At 43.6% G+C, this 21098-nt stretch overlaps 2 protein-coding genes across 3 annotated transcripts; one reads left to right on the forward strand and one right to left on the reverse strand.

The window, feature by feature from the left end:
- Positions 1 to 972: 972 nt before the first annotated feature.
- Positions 973 to 9368, reverse strand: dhrs7 (dehydrogenase/reductase (SDR family) member 7). Its single transcript, XM_080541108.1, has 7 exons — positions 9149 to 9368; positions 6872 to 7024; positions 6347 to 6453; positions 5272 to 5511; positions 4521 to 4643; positions 3514 to 3729; positions 973 to 1812 (listed from the first exon to the last, which is right to left on the reverse strand). Exons 1-7 carry the CDS (start codon positions 9276 to 9278, stop codon positions 1771 to 1773), a joined length of 1011 nt encoding a protein of 336 aa, XP_080397234.1. The 5' UTR covers positions 9279 to 9368; the 3' UTR covers positions 973 to 1770.
- A 2822-nt stretch (positions 9369 to 12190) lies between these two features.
- On the forward strand, positions 12191 to 19541 carry ppm1aa (protein phosphatase, Mg2+/Mn2+ dependent, 1Aa; the record flags this gene model as incomplete). 2 transcript variants are annotated; one of them, XM_080541090.1, is made up of 5 exons in its annotated part: positions 12191 to 13030; positions 14690 to 14807; positions 15290 to 15401; positions 16003 to 16060; positions 19048 to 19541. In XM_080541090.1, the coding sequence occupies 5 exons, from the start codon at positions 12191 to 12193 to the stop codon at positions 19075 to 19077; spliced, it is 1158 nt and encodes a 385-aa protein (XP_080397216.1). In that variant the 3' UTR covers positions 19078 to 19541. The 2 variants fall into 2 exon arrangements, with proteins under 2 accessions (XP_080397216.1, XP_080397215.1); XM_080541089.1 differs by lacking the exon at positions 19048 to 19541 and having other exon boundaries at positions 16003 to 16119.
- Positions 19542 to 21098: the final 1557 nt, after the last annotated feature.

The following is a 21098-nucleotide window of genomic DNA, read 5'->3' on the forward strand; positions in this document are numbered from 1 at the left end:
CCACCTGTATCTACTCTGCCTTTCATCCACCCATCAACTGAGAGAGCCATGCCACCCCTCCCTGGGGTACCACATCTACTCCTCTGCCCCCCTACACCTCCCCTGCTTCTAACACCCCCGCCAGGGCTACCCCATCTACTCCTACACCCCCACCTGTATCTACTCTGCCTTTCATCCACCCATCGACTGAGAGAGCCATGCCACCCCTCCCTGGGGTACCCCATCTACTCCTCAGCCCTCCTATTCCTCCCCTGCTTCTAACACCCCCCCCATCTATTCCTACACCCCCCTACACCGGCCCTGCTTCTGACACCTCCCCCTGGGGTACCCCATCTACTCCTCCACCTGCCCTGCTTCTAACCCCCCCCCCCCCCACCCAGGGTACCCCATTTACTCCCCCCATACGTACTCTGCCCCTTTCATCCAACCATCGACTGACAGCCATGACACCCCCCCCGGGGTACTCCATCTACCGCTACACCTCCCCTGCTTCTAACACCCCCCCTGGGGTACCCCATCTACTCCACCCCCCCCCCCCCCCCCCGGGGCTACCCCATCTACTCCTCCACCAACCACCCCCGGGCTACCCCATTTACTCCTACACCCCCCCCTCCTCCCCGTATCTACTATGCCTTTCATCCACCCATCGACTGAGAGAGCCATGCCCCCCCTCCCTCCCTGGTATAGTCCTGTGGGGGGGGGGGGGGGGGGGTGTTGGCTCAGACAGATACTGTGGCTTTATTGATTCAGGAGACACAGCAGCTCAGTTCTCTTATTTGTGATTTATTATCGTATCGAATTACCAAATGTGTGGTACTAGTTCAGACGGAGAGACGGATAGGAGCTTTCTGGAACGATACATATATAAAAGTGACAAAGTTTGTTCAGAACAAACTTTTTTAATCATTCACATGTTCTGGAAAAAAAGTTGCATCACATGTAACAGATTGACATTTTTTCTGAAGCAGGAAATATTTTTGGTAGGATGTTTTTTTTTGTACTTTGTGAAATGTGATCAAATACACCCCCCCCCCCCCCCCCCCCCCAGCCAATGCGATGCTTCCAGATTCACCTCCTCTGCAGTTGTTTTCCCAGAGATTTGATTCTTGTTCCCAAAGGCAAAAAGGGACATAATATTTAGTAATTTTATTATCAAGTGTTAACATTTCAGGATGTGCCTTTGGTTGGTCTTTGCAGTACATGTCATGTACAGTCATGTGGTTAGTAAATACTTTGCTATCCTTTTGTTTACAGTTCACTTGTTTACAGTTTACAACAGAGAGGCCAATGAATTGAATTTTGACATGGTCTTCTGTACATGTACTGTTGATTCTGCTGTGATTTGTGTATGGTATGTACCTGTATATATGTGTAATTGTATATACTTATAATAAAATGTTTCCAAAGAAATGTGCTGATGGTACTGATGGACAGTGTAGGTCAGTGATTGACTTCCAAATAATAGCAGAAATCAGGAGAGGGAGAGGAGAGGGGGAGGAGAGGAAGAGAGGAGGAGAGGAGGAGAGGAGGAGAGGAGGAGAGGAAGAGGATTGTTGTCCCCAATTTGAAGCCTGCCGGAACACCAATCCTAATTTGAAAGGTGACACAACAAAGAGCAAAACAAGTGTTTCCATTTCCAGAGCCCTCTCCAGCCCTTTAAGCTATCCTAAAACATTTCCTCTTTAGCTAAAAGGGACGGCCATGAAGCTCTGCAGGTGATTAACCCCCTCTTTCACACTCGGCTACCGCAACAAAAAACAAAAGTGCATTTCAGGATGTCTTGGGCTTGGTGAAGTAAGCAGAATCCGCATCCTGAAAAGAAAGAAAGAAGACAACGTAATTGTAAGTGTTTCTTACAGATAACGGCACAATGACATCATTTTATACACAGCACTCAGGAGAGAAGGTTCCGGCAGGTAAAGTAATGGACTGCCTTGGGACGACGCACTCAGGACATGTGTGCAGCATGATGTCAGCTGTGGTAAGTAGTGGATAAACATGAAGAATCACATCGGTGGTTACTGGTACTCTGTCATATTCATCATAGCCTCGCTATGTAAAGGTTTGGCCTTGCCTTGGTGATTTGATTTAACTGAAACATCGACGTACTGTATAACTGACTTGAAGACTAGTAAAAAAATAAATAAACAGCATGTTTTCTATTTACATTTTGTACATTATAGTTTAGCAGACGCCTTTATCCGACACGACTTACTTGTTGTACCTTTGTCTAAGTGAGTGAATCTATCTATAATCTATACATACAGTCATTGTAAGAAAAACTAACCTATGCTAGGACCAGCTGTTGGCAGTCACAATGCTAGAAGAATTTTTTTATTTACAGTAGAGAAACTGTACAGGGGGGGGGGGGGGTGAAGAGGTCTTTAGGAGGGACAGTCAACAAGATGTCGCCTGAAGAGATGAGTCTCTCAGTCTCTCCTCTCTCGTTTTCACATTCCTCCTCTACATACCCCATATATCCAAACAGCCAGGGCAACATTGTCTGAATCCTAGAACACTGAAATGTCTGTCCAGTCTGAGGGTGACCTTACGTGACCTTATATGACCTTACGTGACCTTACGTGACCTTAGGTGTACGTGTGGCCCTCAGCTGTCATAGTCCAGCAGCGAGCCACCAGCCACGCCAGTCAGTCAGCCAGTCTCCGCTGCTGGGCAGCAGTCATCCTCACTGTCATCCCCTGCCCCCGCCCCCCCCACCCCTGCCCCCCCTCCTCCCTCTCTATCAGACTGCAGCAAGGTCAGTAGCAGCTGAGCCCCCCAGCTGTTAAGAGACAGCTCTAAATAGTGTCTGCCACACTCTGCTATACTCAAATATTTTCACTGACTGTTCACACGGTTGGCGTCCCCCCCCCTACCCTACCCCCCCATGTCCCAGGCCTGGGGAGGCAAGGTCAACCTTAGAGAATGTGACAGCAACGCCGTGCATAAACAGCGTCCGGGACAACCACTATGTCAGGGAGCCTGGTCCACACTACTAAGAAACTAAGCAGAGCTACGATTCAGTGTCCCACCACATTATATAAGCATGAGCATATAGCACAGAGTTTGCATCTGAAAAAAACTACATATTTATCATATTTAAGTGACCCATCTCTCCAGGCTACACCTTAACTTCTCTCCTGAGACATCTACTACCCCCAAGCACTGTGTCTCCTGAGACATCTACCTACCCCCCAGCACTGTGTCTCCTGAGACACCTGCTTCTCCCTATACTGTGTCTCCTAAGATCTCTACTACCCCCTGTACTGGTTCTCCAGTGTCTATAATTTTGTATTTTTTATTATTTCTTTCTTCTTCTATCACGACGACTGTCAATGGCCCCTGGCCTGAGCTAGATTACTCTTCCTGCTACGACTGGTGGCTTGATGATTCACTTGCTTAGTCAAATGTATCGATTGTAAGTCGCTTTGGAATAAGGCGTCTACTAAATGGCCAAAATATAAAAGTGATATAATATTGAGATCTATGCTGAGGAAGAAGCAGGTTACATACCAGTCCGGCCTTGAAGTTCTGGACCCTCCTGCGGCCCAGCAGGTCGGTGGCGGCCCAGGCCCAGGTAGGGGCGTACTGCCAGGCGTAGTAGAACAGCAGGAAGGGCTGCTGGGCGATCCACATCTCCTTGGCGCCGTTGGCCACGCCCACCAGGATCAGACGCACGCAGCGACCGGTAGCCATCTTGTGTTGCTGGTCCCCCGCGGTGGGCATGGGCTTGGGTGAGGAAGGGTTAATAGAAGTATGTAAGACACTTATGGATGGACGGTTTCCAATTTTTTAAACCGTTAACGAACATAACCGCAGTTTTTCGGTTAACCGGGATTCAAAATGACGTTGTTGAGCCACCAATTTCAAATAATGGAGCCCTATACTATACTACTATAATACATTAATGTCGAAAACACCGGAAGCACAGTTGCAACACAATTAGGTTACTTCATAGTTTCCCAAATATAAGTGGTCGCTGGAATGCGATTTCTTTTCAATACATTATTTCACTTATGAAACTTGAAACGGGATGTGTCAGCACTCTAAATGCAGTCCCACTCATATTTTTCATTTTATTGGACAGATACAGTGAAGACAGGCAGGAAAGTAAGGAGAAGAAGGGAGAGAGGGCATGTCAGCAGGGCATGGGCCGGATTCTAACCCATGCTGACATATGTGTGCACTGTAGACAGCGGTGCTAGACCCCTGGACCACCCCAGGCCATGGTACCAGACCACTGGACCACCCCAGGCCATGGTGCTAGACCACTGGACCACCCCAGGCCATGGTACTGGTACCAGACCACTGGACCACCCCAGGCCACGGTGCTAGACCACTGGACCACCCCAGGCCATGGTGCTAGACCACTGGACCATCCCCAGGCCACCATATCATTGTTTTATAACAAACAATCTGTCCAAAGACCAATGGCTTGCCTGATGAATATATTCTTTAGACCACTGCGAAAAATGAATGAAACCTCAATAAACAGAACAAAAAGTGACAGAAAAACACACCTTTCCCACGTCCTCTGTGAAAGCGTTCTGGACTATCTGCGACTGTACAGGGCCCGGACACACGGTACTGATCAGTATCTTTGGGTAGTCCGTCAGCTCTGTGCGAAGAGAATTGAAAAACCCCTGTGGACAAAACATCGATGTTATGGCCTGAATCAACAAAGGCATCTACAAAGGTTTTTTCCGCCGTGTGTTTAGCGGTATAATACGGCGTCGTGAAACACACTTTAGCCGCCCCCTCTAATGGACACCATGCTACCTCAAGATTGAGCTAAATTAATTGAGGTCCACTCCACAGCTCGCTGCTGCTCAGCTGAGGGTGTTGTTTATCAGTGTGGCTGAGTGGGATTGCCACAGTGACGGGAGACTGATGGATGTTTCTGTGTTGGTGTCTAGGTGGTGTATTGGTGTTTAGGTGGTGTCTAGGTGGTGTATTGGTGTTTAGGTGGTGTCTAGGTGGTGTATTGGTGTCTAGGTGGTCCTCTGTGATCCTCTGTGGTTCAGTTGGTAGAGCATGGCGCTAACAACGCTTAGGTTGTGGGTTCGATTCCCGTTGGGACCATATATACTGAAAATGTATGCACTCACTGCAATGTTAGTTGCTTTGGATAAAAGTGTCAGCTAAATGGCGTATGTATCTAGGTGGTGTCTAGGTGTTGAGGTCAGAGGTCAACACCTCAGGTTCACCTGACCTGAAGGGTGTGTTTGCTGTCTAGGTGTTGAGGCTAGAGGTCAGACTGAGTCACCTGACCTGCAGGGCGTGTTTGCTGGCGGAGTATCCGGTTGCCAGGGGTGCCCCGGCGATGCCCACCACGCTGCTGACCGTAACCACGGCGCCCGTCCCCCGCCGGGTCATGTGGGGCAGCAGCTGCTTGGTGAGCGACACCGTGCCCAGGAAGTTGAGCTCCATCAGGGCCTGGTACACATCCACGCTGGTCTCCATGCACAGAGAACGCTGGCTACGCCCGCCGTTGTTGATCAGGACGTCGACCTGAAAGGGCATAGTATGTTCGTAGTATGTTAGGTTAGTTCTTATGCTGAATGTGAATAAATTATTTCTTCTTTCCTTCATACTTTTGCCGGTATGGCTGTGAAATAGGTCTAGAATTCTATAAAAAGTAGTCTTAAAAAGGTCTTAAATTTGACTTGTTGAAACCTGCAGGAACCCTGCCATACAGAAGAGGAGATGGGAGCTATGCTAGCTAGCTAGAGACAGATTGTTATGTGAGTCACGTACAGACAATTATCTGTTATTTTTCCCCCCACTGGAATTAATTGGGTTTATCAGTTAAAAATGAACTGGGAAATGATGCTAAAATTTGACAGTGACAATATGATATACAGTATTACGTTTGCTATGTATGCGTTTACTCTGTGATGTTATTTTATCTTTTTAGGAAGCCTTTTTATAACTAGCGAGGGACTATGGATGAAAATGTACCTTCTGGCTAAATCTGGCGTATTTACATATTTTTATGTTCATTAATATGCATTGTCCCTTTAAAAAAACATCTTATGAGAAAAATCACCTTATAAGACTGAGCGGCATTTGACTTATTGAGTATATGTGCATCATGCGATCTGATTGGTGGTGAGAGAAATATATGTTAAATAAAGTGCCTTGTCTTTTAAATAAGTACGGCAACACTATTAAGTGAATACTAAGAGAGTATATCCTATATTACTAATTCCAAGTAACTTCAACCTTGACTGAGTAGTTAATCAATTGGAAATGGTCAGAGACAAGTAAGATGAATTAAGCTGGCTGAAATAAAAAAAGAGAAATTGGGGAAGTTCTCCATGATCAGGTGCAGTGGTGGTCTTACGTTGCCAAAGTGCTGGAGAGCAGTTTGGGTCTTTGCCTCGTGGGACGCCCTATCCAGCAGATCCAGAGGAAGAATAAGAACGTCCTCATCTTGTAAGTTGGAGCACTCTTCGAAAGAACATATGGAAAAGGTTGGTGTTTTTTGTCACATTTGCCATAAATCCCTTTCTTTTTCTATGCATTGTAGCAGTGGGCTAATGTCGTTTTTATCATTCTACAGAGAGAGAATCAACACAATGATTGCATAGGTGCAAACATATCAACTGCATGATACAATTTAAAAGATGTCATGACACTCATAAAGATATAATTGCAAGATTGAGAGACCAATTCAGTAGCATATTTCAGCAAGTATTATTATAATAATAATAATAATTATTATTATTATTATAACAGTATATGTAAAAAAGTGATTTTATTGTATGGAACCTAACCTAACCCTGAGGTAACTCACACCATCCACCACCAAAGTGTAACCCCCACCTGGTGAAGCACTTCAGCCATTTTGTGACAGTTCTTCACTCACCCAGACAGCGCCGCTTCACCCTGTTCAGCTCATCCACGCGGCGGGCAGACAGGACCAGGCGAGACCCACACCCAGCCAGCTGGTACGCCAGCTCCTCTCCAATACCACTGGAGGCTCCTGTGACCCAGACCACCAGGCCTTTCAACTGGGTCTCTAAGAGACAGGTAAGAGACAGGTAACACAGGTAAGAGACAGGTAAGACAGGTAGGCAGAGAGTAAAGTGCTTTGAGTTGAATTTCATGTACGAAAGGCGCTATATAAATAAAGCTTTACTTACTTACTTACTAAAGTGAGCAGGTGGTATTACTGTTGCCTGACAAGCAGACATGGGGAACAGTGTGTGTTCAAAGTCATTAGGAATTGTGGAGGATAAACAAATCTATGTATATCATTGTGTCGTCGTATATGTATATCATTGTAAGTGTATGTAAGATGTCCGCTACATAACTGTGTTATAGTCAAAGAATGTCCCAACCATAAAGAGGGATACACGACCCCTTTTGCCCTTTACCCTTGAGGGCAATCTGATTAAAGGGTCATTTTTTAAATATGGTGCCTTTTCCGTCCCCAGTACAAATCATGTTGTATTTTGTCTAAATTTGGACAAATACTAATTCCATTCGTTTTTTCATGTATAGTCAATTGTTATTTATTATGAATACAATGATATGGTTTTTTTTTTTTACATTTTAAAATCTTTGGTTAAACATGTAAATGATTTTTTTTTCATGTCCCCAGTGTTGTTCATTCAACTTCAATCTAAAAAAAGAACTAATAAAAACATATTCCATTTCCAAATATGTTATTATTATTACATTTTTCTGAGCAATGTCTATTGAATCAAATATAGTTTTAATCCCCCCCCCAAAAAAATATTTTGTATGAAAAATTAAGGTGGTATGTTTGTCCCTGCGGTCACTGTCCACCCTGTTGAGCTGTGTTAATGTCCCTTTAAAAAACAAAACATATTTCTCAATCACATCACTCTCATGAGGTGACATCACATCAGTGGAGGGAAATTGAAATGTGGTAAGATGTGTGATTTTCTACCTCTTTTACCATCTGATTGTTGTGTTTTTATTAAGTGAGTTTAATGTGGTTGACCATAACATGTCCACCCTGTTAGGCCTAAGTATTGAGGAGATCAATCAAATTGAATAATTTCCAAAAAGTGTTTAATGCAAATTAGATTCCTCATCAAGTATTCATGGTCATACTAAGCATTATGCTAACACAGGCAGGCTAAAGGCTAACTTTAACTAAAAAATGTCCACCCTGTTAGTGTCCACTCTGTTAGCCCTATGCAAGGCAAGTTTATTTGTATAGCACATTTCATACAACTGGGGCAATTCAAAGTGCTTTACATGCATTAATGCATTAGCCCTATTCAACTAACAGAGTGTATTCTAAATAAAATACAATTCAGGTGCATGAGCTCAACCACTATGTTTTTCAGCAAGTTAGATAGGTCCTTTATATAATAGAACTTAAAATATAGGTAAATCAACAATTTATTTTTCACAAGTTATGAAGTCCAAATGGCACCCTATAAAAAAAGACCCTAAAGCATGTTGCTGACCAGCTCTGAGGGTTGAGAATGAGAGTGCCATGAAACAAACTTTGACCTCTCACGGTCTCAATGGGACGGTTTCACAGACGAGGCTTAGCCTAGTCCTGGACTAAAACACAATTTCAACGTAATTGAAGACACTTTTCTCCATTGAAGATGCTTTTTTAGTCTAGGATTAGGCTTGTGCCTTGTTTGTGAAAGACTCCTCTAGTCTAGAGAAATAAAGCAATGATCAGTCACAACTGTCTCCTTACAGTTTACTTATTGTAAATAACAGTGTTTTTTGATTAGCCTAATGAAATCCCGGAACTGGCGTTCAACACAACACGACAGGTGTGTTACCTGGTAATGACAGGTGTGTTACCTGGTAATGACAGGTCGTGACTTTAGAATTATAAGGTTCTATCTCCATTTTTGTCAAAATTGATTTTTTTTTTACATAATCTGATCCATTAGGTGTTTATTAATGCCTGTGTGGTGTTATTTTTAAAATGTTGACATTTTTTAGTTAGTAATTCATAAAATACAAAGGTTCCATCTCACAAAACATAATGGAATGTAAAAACGTTGACGCTCAATATCTCTGAACTACCCTAAACGGAGATAGAACCTTATAATTCTAAGCTCACGAGGTGTGTTACCTGGTAATGACAGGTGTGTTACCTGGTAATGACAGGTGTGTTACCTGGTAATGACAGGTGTGTTACCTGGTCTGCTCCCTAACATGCACGCCCACAGTAATGTAAAATCAGCGTCCGCGAATATGAAGCGCACCAGCTGCACAGCCACATACAGGGTGACGCCGGCGAGCAACACGGACGGCAGGGAAACATCCATCCTTCAGCTGTTCCTCTCCGATATGCTGCTGCCTCTACAACCCTGCGACGGACATCTAGTCAGAGATTCAGCTCGTTAAAAATAATTAGTTCGAATTTTTCAGCAGGTTTATGTTTACTAGATGTAACCCGGAACCGAATAATTAATTATCTTCAAACTTCCGGCTACGGTTCACACGTAAAAAAAACATGATCAAAACCCAACAGTGATGTTATTTAATATTTTTGGGATGTTCCATATTTTAGAGAGAGTTCCACATTGAAATGTCAAAGTACAGCTACATAAAAATAATGAATATTCGATACAATAAGAAGCTATACTGATGCAATTAATTAGAGTGATAGAGTTGGGGGGAAAAAATAATATTTAGAAAATGGAAATACTGCAGCCACAGTTGTGTCCACTTTTTTACAGTACGTATGCTTAGGCATCGATATCTTCATATACCGTGTGTATATTTGCTATATTGTTATATCCCATGCCTTTATATTTCATTAGGATGTTCTATATATCTGTTTAGTCTATTATCTGTGGTGGACTCTAAATGAACATGTGTGTATTGCAGTCTCCAATTAATTTATACTAGTACTATAACAGTACTATATTGTTATATCCCATGCCTTTATATTCCATTATAGGATGTTCTAGGATGAAATAAAATATTTAGCCTACATATCTGTTTAGTCTATAATGTGTGGTAGATTCTAAATGACCATGTGTTTATTCCAGTCTCCCAATTCATCTGTGGAGTTTTGATGCATCTGATTCTGCGTCAGTCTGCCTGCCTGCGCCTGGTATGGATGATGTAATGCTTTCAAGTACGCAACCTGCAACATCCGGGTTCTTTCCGAGCCCTGGGTGCGTTCGTAAACACGCTCCGGAACTCTGATCATTACACAGGGAACGCCTCTCGTCCAATCAAATGACTTGCTCCCTGTATGACGTCGAACCCAGTGTGCGCCCCGGCGCTCTCGGAGCGACTTTACGAACGCAGCCTAGGTTTCAGCCAGCTAGGTGCTGCTGCTGCTGCTGTCAAGCTGTCAGGCGGAGAGAGAGGCTGGGGGGGCTAAAAGCGTTTCGGCTTTGACACTATTTGGCCATAACAGCTCCGGCCTAAAAACTTCCAGTCCAGAGGAGGAACTAAACATTTAAGAAATCTACTTCACGGAGCCCAAATTAGATCAAGTACCGTAATGCATTCCTGGTTTAAAGACAACAGGGAGTTGCTCACTTTCACAAATTGAATGCACCAGAGAGGTGATTGCTGCTAAGCTACACCCGCAGCTCCCTCCTCCTCTCCGCGGTGTCTCTGTCTCTGCCGTCTCTCTCAGCCTCTCATCGCTGTTACTGAACACCTACGAACAGAACAGGTCTGAAGGATTGTTGGTAAGTCACAATGAATGGGGGTTGACGATGTCCGCCGTGGTTGGTACCGTTGGACTTGACAGCTAGGAGCTAGCTTAGCTTAGCTTAGCATCTCTCTCATAAGCCATACTTGGAGTTAGCTTAGCTTAATCTTAGCCTCTCTCATTAGCCATACTAGTAGGACGAGGCTAGGCCGTGTCTGTGTAGCAGCAAGGCCCGTCAAACATTCGGATCTACTAACCGGGCGCACCAGGTTCGTTCTGAAAGTCTTAATTATGATGGTAACGGTGTAGGTTCGTTTAGTTGTCGGGAACTCGGAGCTCCCAGTCGGTGAAGTCTTAACGACGAGATCGGTGCGTTCGAGTGCATCTGAAGTCGGGACAACTCCACAACCAAAGGCATTAACGTTTGCGATCCATAAATGGACGTTTACAAACTAACTATGAAACAGAACACTACTATACATGCATGTGTGTGATTGCTAACCATTCATTATGGGAACATCATACAGAAAGGTGACTACTGTTGACATGTGTCATTCACTGGTCTAAATGTGAAGCCGTTGAGCTGTGAGGTTGAAGGGGTTCAGGGCCCAGCAGGGCTGTGTGTGTTTATGTTGGTTGTCAGCACAGACACACAGAGACAGACACGACAGTAGCATATTGACGCTAAGCTAACCAGCTAGCCGGGCTAAACATAGTTGAAAACAGACTTGTTTTTGTCGTGATCATCACATCAAAACGTCAGCCCCTTTTTCCCCCCCTTCTCTATGAATTTGTATAGCTACACAGTGTCTTGACTATTACTAGCTAACCCCCAACCGTTGTCAACTGAGCTCGTTAGCTAGCCTGGCTGCTAAGCTAATGCTAAGCTAAGCATTATTATTAAGCGTTGATGCTAAGATAAGCTTATGTTAAGCTAAGACCGCTAGTTGCGGGGTTCAGGAGGAGCTAACAGCGACATGAACAACTGCCTGGTCGCTCATTTGGACGGTTGATGTGACATTTCTTTTGCAATGCTGTTCTCTGTCTGTCTGTTTTCGACTTACACAATAGTTGACCACCTGTGAGAGAGAATGGCTTTTAGCTAGTTCTTCATCTGTATCTATGTTTCTAGCCAGTGAACCAAATATGTCTCCAATTCACCTATTTTTAGACCAGAGCCTGAACTCAGTCCTAAGGTGCTAATCTTTTTGCCATAAAAGGATGGCAGCTGTGTCATCTGCCTCTCACTAATCCATACATCTAATAAACGAGTAATATTTAATCCAATATGGTTATTTTGGGAGGGTTATTTGGTTGTTTGTTTTGTAAATATCTTAAGTCTTACAGAGAATAAACCGGTTTAAGATATTATACCCCTCTGTCAGTCATTTGTCATTTTAAGCGTATTTAGCTAAAACCTCAAAGTCCTATTATCACTTGTGTTTCTCCTAATAATACTGACCGTCTCATTTTCACCTGTGTGTGTTTTTAAAAATCTGTTTGTCTGTCTGCTTTCTTGTTTTTAACCCCCGTGTCCTGAAGGTTATAAGGGGGGATACGATAATGGGGGCGTTCCTGGACAAGCCAAAGATGGAGAAGCACAACGCTCACGGCGGGGGCAACAACCTGACCTACGGCCTGAGCAGCATGCAGGGCTGGCGGGTGGAGATGGAGGACGCGCACACGGCCGTGATCGGCCTGCCCCACGGCCTCGACCCCTGGTCCTTCTTCGCGGTGTACGACGGCCACGCCGGATCCCAGGTGGCCAAGTACTGCTGTGAGCACCTCCTGGAGCACATCACCAGCAACCCGGACTTCCTCAGCGCACTGGAGCAAGAGCTCTCCGCTGTAGACGGCGTCAAGACCGCCATCCGCACGGGCTTCCTGCAGATCGATGAGCACATGCGCTCCATCTCGGAGAAGAAGCACGGCGTGGACCGCAGCGGCTCCACGGCGGTGGGTGTGATGATCTCGCCCGGCCACGTCTACTTCATCAACTGCGGGGACTCGCGGGGCATCCTTAGCCGCGGCGGGAGCGTCCACTTCTTCACGCAGGACCATAAGCCCAGCAACCCGCTGGAGAAGGAGAGGATCCAGAACGCCGGCGGCTCGGTCATGATCCAGCGGGTGAACGGGTCCCTGGCCGTGTCCCGGGCGCTGGGGGACTTCGACTACAAGTGCGTGCACGGGAAAGGACCCACGGAGCAGCTGGTGTCCCCCGAGCCCGAGGTGTACGCCATCGAGAGGGCGGAGGCAGAGGACGAGTTCATTGTGCTGGCGTGCGACGGCATCTGGGACGTCATGGCCAACGAGGAGCTGTGTGACTTCGTCAGGTCCCGGCTGGAGGTGACGGAGGACCTGGAGAGGGTCTGCAACGAGATCGTCGACACCTGCTTATACAAGGTGAGGCCCGTCAGTATGGAGGAATCCGAATCAGAACTGCTTTTGTTACAACGTACGGGTACACAGAGTAACATTCTTGGGTTACGGTTCATTCGACATTGGCATAACTGCAGCAGAATACAAAAACAATAATAAAATAAGCAGGATATATAAAAACAACAAATCAACCATAGCAGCGGTAGCGGCCAAAGTAGCAACACTCAGTCTTTAACAGTTTAAACAAGGTGAGGCCCGTCAGTATGTAGGAGTCAGAATCACAATCAGGATCAGATTTGCTTTTATTGGATCAATGTACGGGTACACAAAGTAACATTCTTGGGTTCAGGGGGGTATTCCATCAACGTTGCTAAAGGAAAATCTAGGCTTCTTTCGATAAGTTTAGTGGGGGGAAAAAGGCTTATTTTGATTAATCTCACGAGACTTATCAAAATAAACCTAGATTTTCCTTTAGCGACGTTGATGGAATACCCCCCTGGTTCATTCGACATTGGCATTGCAGCAGAATACAAAAACCGATAATAAAATAAGCAGGATATAAAAACAACAAACCAACAATCAACCATACCAGAGGTAGCACCAAAGTAGCAACACACAATCTTTAACAGTTTCAGTTATCGGTTTGTAAAGCGTCTTTGAGTGTCTATAAAAGCGCAATATCTGGTCTAATGTATTATTATTAACTCATTGACTGCCAATAGTAACGTTGACTGCCAAAGACGCCAATTGGCGTCTTATAGATTTTTTTTTTTTTTTCGCGGGGATCGCGTTATTGACATGTTCTACACCTAGCGAGTGAATTTCAGACTTGGGTGTAATGTATTTCGGACCCAGATGGGGGCAGTAGTTCGATAAAAGCCTGGAGAAGGAAGTGGCTTGCTGTGGGTTGTAGTAATGGCGAAACGGATCAGGGTATGTGCCAAACGCGGCGCGGAGCATTGCGGCGCGGAGCATTGCGGAGCATCGCGGAGCATCGCGGAGCATCGCGGCCATCGCGCGACTCTTCAAACAGTTCAGAGTCGGATGATACAGAAAAAGTGCAGAAAAAAAATAAAATAAAAAAAGTTCTGCAGAAAAAGCTCGTTTTCTCTGTTTATTGGTCAAAATCAGGTGTTTTTGCTGAAACCACCCTATGTTCTACGGCCGATTTCTAAACACTCAAAGAGGCTAGAAACAAACTTTCTTTTTCTGATGAAAGAAGAGAGTCTAAAGTTTTGGTAGATATGTTCAATGTTTATGTAGTCCGAAAAGTCAATATTTGGTGGGTCTTCAAAGTTCAGCGAAAATGCCCCAAAAGTCTGGCAGTGTGGAGCTCTCCGCTCTGAACATGGCTGGCAGTCAAAGAGTTAAAATAATAATAATAATAATTATTATTATATTTCGCTCTGCATTTCACTGCCTCTCATGAAGAGGCGTGACGCGTGAGTGTAACTGTGTTCATGTGTTGCTGCATTACTATAATAATAATAATAATTCATAAAATGTATATAGTGCATTTCCGGGGCTCAAAGGCACTGACAATATGGGAAAAACAGAAACAACAAGCAACAGATAACATGACCACATAGAACACAGAACACACTATACACATTGTTGTATAAAACACCTGTCCAGGTGTACTTTGGTACATGACTGTTGGCGTTGCTCTCTCTCTCTGACCAGGGGAGTCGGGACAACATGAGCGTGGTGCTGATCTGCCTCCCAGGCGCCCCCAAGGTGTCTCCAGACGCTGTGAAACGGGAGGCGGAGCTGGACAAATACCTGGAGAGCAGAGTAGAAGGTGGAGCATCATCCATATTGCCAATAGCAACTGATTGTGTCATGTTCTAATGCTTTGGTCCTCATATCAGGATCTGATGTAACAATCAGACTTTTCTTAGAAAAATGTCAATACATTTCTGCGTTGTTGAAAATCAATGACACATCGCTAGTCAACTAACACAGCTTGTTTTGTGAGCCTTGCTAACAATGTAAAGTAGTGTTGTAGTTAACTAGGTAGCAGTGTCGAATCCATTGCATTGTTGCAGTATTTTGGCTTGACTAGCGAGTTTGTGTTGTGATTCTCAACAACCTTGAAACTTAGTTCCGTGTTTCAAAAGAAAAGTCTGAACATTTTGATGTTGCCGATATGAGGACCAAAAGAACGTGTCACAATTCATTGACATGACCAAATGGTGGCACATTTGCTGGGCGGCGGGGGTGCGAAGTGTTGGTGGTTGTGCCACTGTCAGAGAATCTGTCTGTGTTTGTGTTTCCTGATAGAGATCATAAAGAAGCAGGGGGAGGAGGGGGTCCCAGACCTGGTCCATGTGATGAGGACGTTAGCCTCAGAGAGCATCCCCAACCTCCCTCCAGGCGGAGAGCTGGCCAGCAAGTGAGTGAGACGCCATCTTTTTTCCCCCTTTTTATTTTTTTTGGGGTGGCTGTGGCTCAGGAGGTAGAGCCGGCATCTAATGATCACAAGATCGGTGGTTCAAAGCCCAGCTGGCCACGTGTCGAGGTGTCCCAACCCCAAAATTGCTCCCAGTGAGCGGGCCGGCGCCTTGCATGGTAGCTTGCTGCCATTGGTGTGTGAATGTGTGTGTGAATGGGTGAATGAGAGGCCGTTGTAGAGCTCTTTGGAATAAGGCGCTATATAAGTCAGTCATTTACCATTTTGTGTTGTTCAAATGTTTATGAGGGAAAATAGTGTGTGTAAATGTAATTTCCCCCTGAAATTCTGCCCTAAGCCTTTGTATTACATTTTAGCCACTTAGAAGATTCCCTTATCCGTACAATCAGTGCATCCAACTTAGGTTAAATCTTGTTGAAATGACAACGCTAGCAATTACTGTGCTGGACGAAAAAACGAAAGACAAGAATGCATTTCTATTATGTCTGCTTTGGTCACTGTATTTTTGTGTTTTTTAATTGGACCTTTGGCACAGTGAATCCTTTAAATCCAAACTAAACCCAACTTTCTTTCTTTGTCTTAGACGAAGCGTTGTTGAAGCCATGTACAACAAACTCAACCCCTACCGGAGTGACGACACAGTAAGTATCTCCTGTGTGCCGCTGTCCACCTAGAACAGCCTGTTTAGCTGTCTGTCCACCTAGAATAGCCTGTTATCCACCTAGAACAGCCTGATATCCACCTAGAACAGCCTGTTTAGCTGTCTGTCCACCTAGAACAGCCTGTTTAACTGTCCACCTAGAACAGCCTGATATCCACCTAGAACAGCATGTTTAACTGGCCACCTAGAACAGCCTGTTATCCACCTAGAACAGCCTGTTTAACTGTCCACCTAGAACAGCTTGTTTAGTTGTCCACCTAACAGCCTGTCTAGTCAAGTGTTGGGTAACCCTTTACCTTACAGTATAACCATGTCTGGTCTAATAATCACCCAGTAGCAACGAAGCTAATCTGTGGTAACTATGTGATAACAACAGGTGCTACCAGGTACTTACCTCAGTAAAGGTCTGTGGTAACTATGTGATAACAACAGGTGCTACCAGGTACTTACCTCAGTAAAGGTCTGTGGTAACTATGTGAGAACAACAGGTGCTACCAGGTACTTACCTCAGTAACTATGTGATAACAACAGGTGCTACCAGGTACTTACCTCAGTAAAGGTGAGCTCGATTTCTGAGCACCATTGGTAACTACCTACCTAGCCATACATGGCACATATCTGTGTTTGTGTCAGTGAAGGTAAAAGAAGCGGCAGGTGTAGTACAATGCAATAACGGTTGTTCTAGTACTTTCTAACTAAGTACCTGCTTAGTATTGAGCTGTAAGGTAGGGTTACTGAATGCTTGTGTACGTGTGTTTGTTTGTGTGTGTGTGTGTGTGTGTGTGTGCGCGTGTCTGTGTGTGTGTTGCGTACACTTGTGTTCATAAGTCGCAGGGAAAGAAACAATTACACACCTGTGTTTCCTGTTTCTTTCCTGACATCTGTTCATCTACATCATCTGAAACATTTGAGATATTAACACTTTCAGAATTCAGACTCAAACATGTTTGTTTTGAATATCATTCTTGTTTATAGCCCATAAGTCATTTCCATAGCATAACATCCTAGCCCACATTTGAGTCCTGTTATATAATGGATAGTTATTCGTTCACTCCTGATTTGACATTGCAGCTTATATATATATATATATATATATATATATATGATGTGTGTGTGTATATATATATGTGTGTATATATAATGTGTGTGTGTATATATGTGTATATATATATATATACATATATACACACATACATACATACAGTACCAGTCAAAATTCCAATTGAATGGGGAAGTGTGTCCAAACCTTTGACTGGTACTGTGTGTGTGTGTATATATATATATAAGAGACCAAAATGTCTTGGTCAAGCGAGATTCATTTGATTATCTGTCACCAAGTTTAGGAACAGTACAGGCTCACTGTTATAATTTCGTAAGTCAGCAAAAGAAGCTGTTTTAGTTGATTTCACAGACCCATTTTAAGCCTTTAAAATGTGCACTTTTAATTAATACTATGGTAGTTTGATTTCATGGAAAAGACTAAAAGTAAAAGCTTAATAATTGTTTTTATCAGAGACTGGGCCCCAATTCAGACCTATTCTACCCATGGATGTGTTTACTCTGGGTCTCTGAAACCAGCTATTCATTGAGTGATGAGAAATCACCCGTATCAACGATTACCTCACGATTTAGTGTCCTCATATTGTATTTGCCCTCCCTCCGGCACTGTTTACAATTGACGTTCTCTTCAGCCAGTGGTTGTTTGTGCCCTCCTGAATTAGTCATCACGGTCACGGATCAGATCCACCAAATCAAGATTCTAGTCACACCATAATAATAATAATAATAATAGTAATAATAATAATAATAATAATAGGGCCCCTTTTGTCTGTGTGTATATCTATGCACAGCGGTATTTAGTTTTGTAGCACGTGTGCTACTACTCTGTAGACTCCCGGAGTCACTGACAGATAAAGATGGCCGCTCTCTTGAGATAAAGATGGCCGCTCTCTTGAGAGTCGGCGACATTCATGTATTTTTTAAAGGCACGTTCTGCAATTTGATTTCTGCGGAAGAACGGTTCAAACGCTTCTTTGGTTGCTCTCATTTGGCCTTTACAGTCTCAGGAGACAAACAACATGAAGGACGGTGCTTAGGGCGTTCTGTTTTGGTTGCTGCAATTGTCTTCATCCTCAATGGGATAGCATAACAAGAGCCGTCTGAAAGACCGTTAGAAGTTAATTTATGAAGCAGTCAATACTAACAAGGTCATTCATAAAGTTGCCATTCATTAGGCTATTCATAATCAAAACATTGTCATGATGACACCTTGCATGCTCATGGTTTGTAAAGCGTTCTGAAGGCATAGTATTTTAATCTGTTGTAAAAACCCTTGGATACAACGAAAGTTAGAACTGTTAATGATAGTTTGTGAATCAATCTCTAAACATAGTTAACTTCGAACTAGCGGTAAATGCTTTACAAACTCCTGAAACACAGGTGTGCAATTCAGACATACATTCAAACGTTGTCCCTGCTGCATAAAGCAGGAACAATGTTGTCTCTTCAGTTTCTGGTGTCAATGAGTTACCTGTGCTATATCATCAGTACAGCCTAGGAAACACAGAATCTTTTACAATGCATTATGGGTACATTTTAAGAATACAAGAAGACATTTTTATCTGTTATTATATTTGAAGGAAATGCTGTTTATACCAGGGATCTCAATCTCAATTACCAGGAAGGCTCTGGCTTTCACAGATCTTCTCAAATTAGTTATTGACATCTTTCCATCCATGTACGACTCCTGTTGTAAGCTCATAACTAGCCTTGTAGGAGGAGATGAAAACCCTCTCTACAGGGTTACAAAAGATACCACACATTTTGCGGAGGCACCTCCAGGAATTGAAATCGAGAGCCCTTGGATGTAAACTCTCTCAGTTGTCTGAAGGGTTGTTCTTCCTTGGATGTAAACTCTCAGTGTCTGAAGGGTTTGGTCTTCCCTCCTTCCCTCCCTCTCCTGTCAAGGACTCAGCGTCCACAGACGACATGTGGTAACGCCCCCCCCCGCCACTAACACAGCACAGAGTTTACACGCCGCCCCCCCTCCACCCTCCCTCCGGACCCCCCAACAGCAGCTCCGCTCAGCAGGCTCTCTCTACCACTCTGAGCGCTCAGTTTTTAAGAAGGGAAATACGAGGAGGAGGAGGAGAAGGAGGAAGAGGAGGAGGAAGAGGAAGAGGAGGAGGAGATGCGCACTCACAACCCCCTGGATAGTGCAGCACCTGTCCCATCTGGACTTCAGGACCCCACCCTCCATTTTGTCTCACGTTTATTTTTCATCCGACCCCAACACTCCCCTCTAACCTAATCCATAACCAGAGAGTCCAGGTTTTCTTTTTTTTCTTTTCTTTTTTAATAATCAGCTGAAAACAATTCTTTTTTTTTCTTTTTTTTCTTTTTTGGTTGTTGCTGTAATTAATTTGATTCACATTTCCTTGTGTGTGTTTGTATATTTCTGTTTTTTTGTGAAGTGCAATTGTCCTGTACAAAACGGCCTGTATTTAATGCAGCTTGAATTTAAGTTAAAAAAAATTAAAGAAATGAAAGGAGAACCTTTTATGCACTATCTGCCTTTTTCCTGCTCTTCTTCTGGAGTTCTAACAAATGTCTATTCAGTGAATATTACTGTTTGTCCTCCAGACGATATCCTCCCGCTCTTATTCTAGTTTTAGTTTTGAGTCTTTGCTCCTTGAAGAAACGGGTAAATTGTATAGGTTCACAGCACAGTAAGCTCTCTAAATCAAACCATTTAAATCCTGATTAATTATTGACATTTTCTCCTTTGCTTTTCTATTATTATTATTTTTTTTACATTGTTTTTTCTGTACACGCTATAGTATGTATGGTAATGTGTGTTAGTCCTTCATTGTGTTTCTGTGTACTGGGGGGGAGAGGGGAGGGGAGGGGGAGGAGGGTGGAGCGGGGTAGATAATCTTCTTCACCTCCTGTAAACAGAAAACAACAAAGCAGTTCCTAGATGTACAGTCGTCTCTGAAGATAAAGCTCACCTGACACCTATTAACACTTGCTGTGTGTGGGCGTGTGCATGTGTGTTTGTGCAGAAGTACCAGTTTGTCTATGAGTCGGTAGCTGATGTGTCCTACAGTACGGTGGCGTAGAGGACAGATCCACACAGGAAGAAGGTTTAGACAAATGTTACTTCACTAATGACCCTCCGCCCCTCCTCCACATCTCCATATCAAAATAACACAACCTCTCAATACTCTTCACCTACACACCTTTAGGACAATGCTTTTTATGACAGTGGAAGGATTGTTAAGTTGACTTAATGCTATTTGAACTAAAACATTTTTTTTGTTTTTTTTGTTTGAGTAGTCTACATGATTTGAACCAGCTAGTCAGAGCCTTGACTAGCCTACAGAGGTTTAAACCAGCTAGTCAGAGCCTTGACTAGTCTATAGTGGTTTAAACCAGCTAGTCAGAGCCTTGACTAGTCTATAGTGGTTTAAACCAGCTAGTCAGAGCCTTGACTAGTCTATAGTGGTTTAAACCAGCTAGTCAGAGCCTTGACTAGTCTACAGTGGGTTAAACCAGCTAGTCAGAGCCTTGACTAGTCTACGTCCTCTTGTGTCATCGGTGTGAGATTCTTGACTATAGATAAAAGTAAACTGTGCCCATGACTGGTGCCATATGATTTGATAAGAGCATATTTTTTGTTTAATGACGTCCCATGCCATCAGCATATTTAATTTTTGACATATAATTTATTTGGTACAGATAGGAGTTAAATCATAACCTCAGCATTTATCAGATTTATAAATCCTGAGATTAATCAACTATTTTCAGATTATTATTATTTTTTTAAAGTGTTAAGTGCTGGTTATTGTTAGAAACACTACCATCCATTCTGATTTTGGTAAGAACTCAATCTTCTTCTTTTTTCTTTTAACAATTATTAGCCTTTTTTCTTTAAAAAAAAATGTGATTGTCTATATTAATTATTAATCTATACAACCAAGAACAAATCCACTAAAATGCAATGATCTCTCCTGGTC

Source organism: Nansenia antarctica (assembly GCF_963989245.1).
Source record: "Nansenia antarctica genome assembly, chromosome: 1".
Classification (NCBI taxonomy): domain Eukaryota; kingdom Metazoa; phylum Chordata; class Actinopteri; order Argentiniformes; family Microstomatidae; genus Nansenia; species Nansenia antarctica.

Bases quoted from the DNA above. Each gene is read 5' to 3' on its own strand.
- dhrs7 (XM_080541108.1), bottom strand. From the start codon at position 9,278: ATGGATGTTTCCCTGCCGTCCGTGTTGCTCGCCGGCGTCACCCTGTAT. The intron at 7,025-9,148 runs GTAACACACCTG...CCTGTCTCTTAG, and splicing joins CATGTTAGGGAGCAGACCAG to AGACCCAGTTGAAAGGCCTG. The intron at 6,454-6,871 runs GTGAGTGAAGAA...GTTCTTTCGAAG, and splicing joins GGTGAAGCGGCGCTGTCTGG to AGTGCTCCAACTTACAAGAT.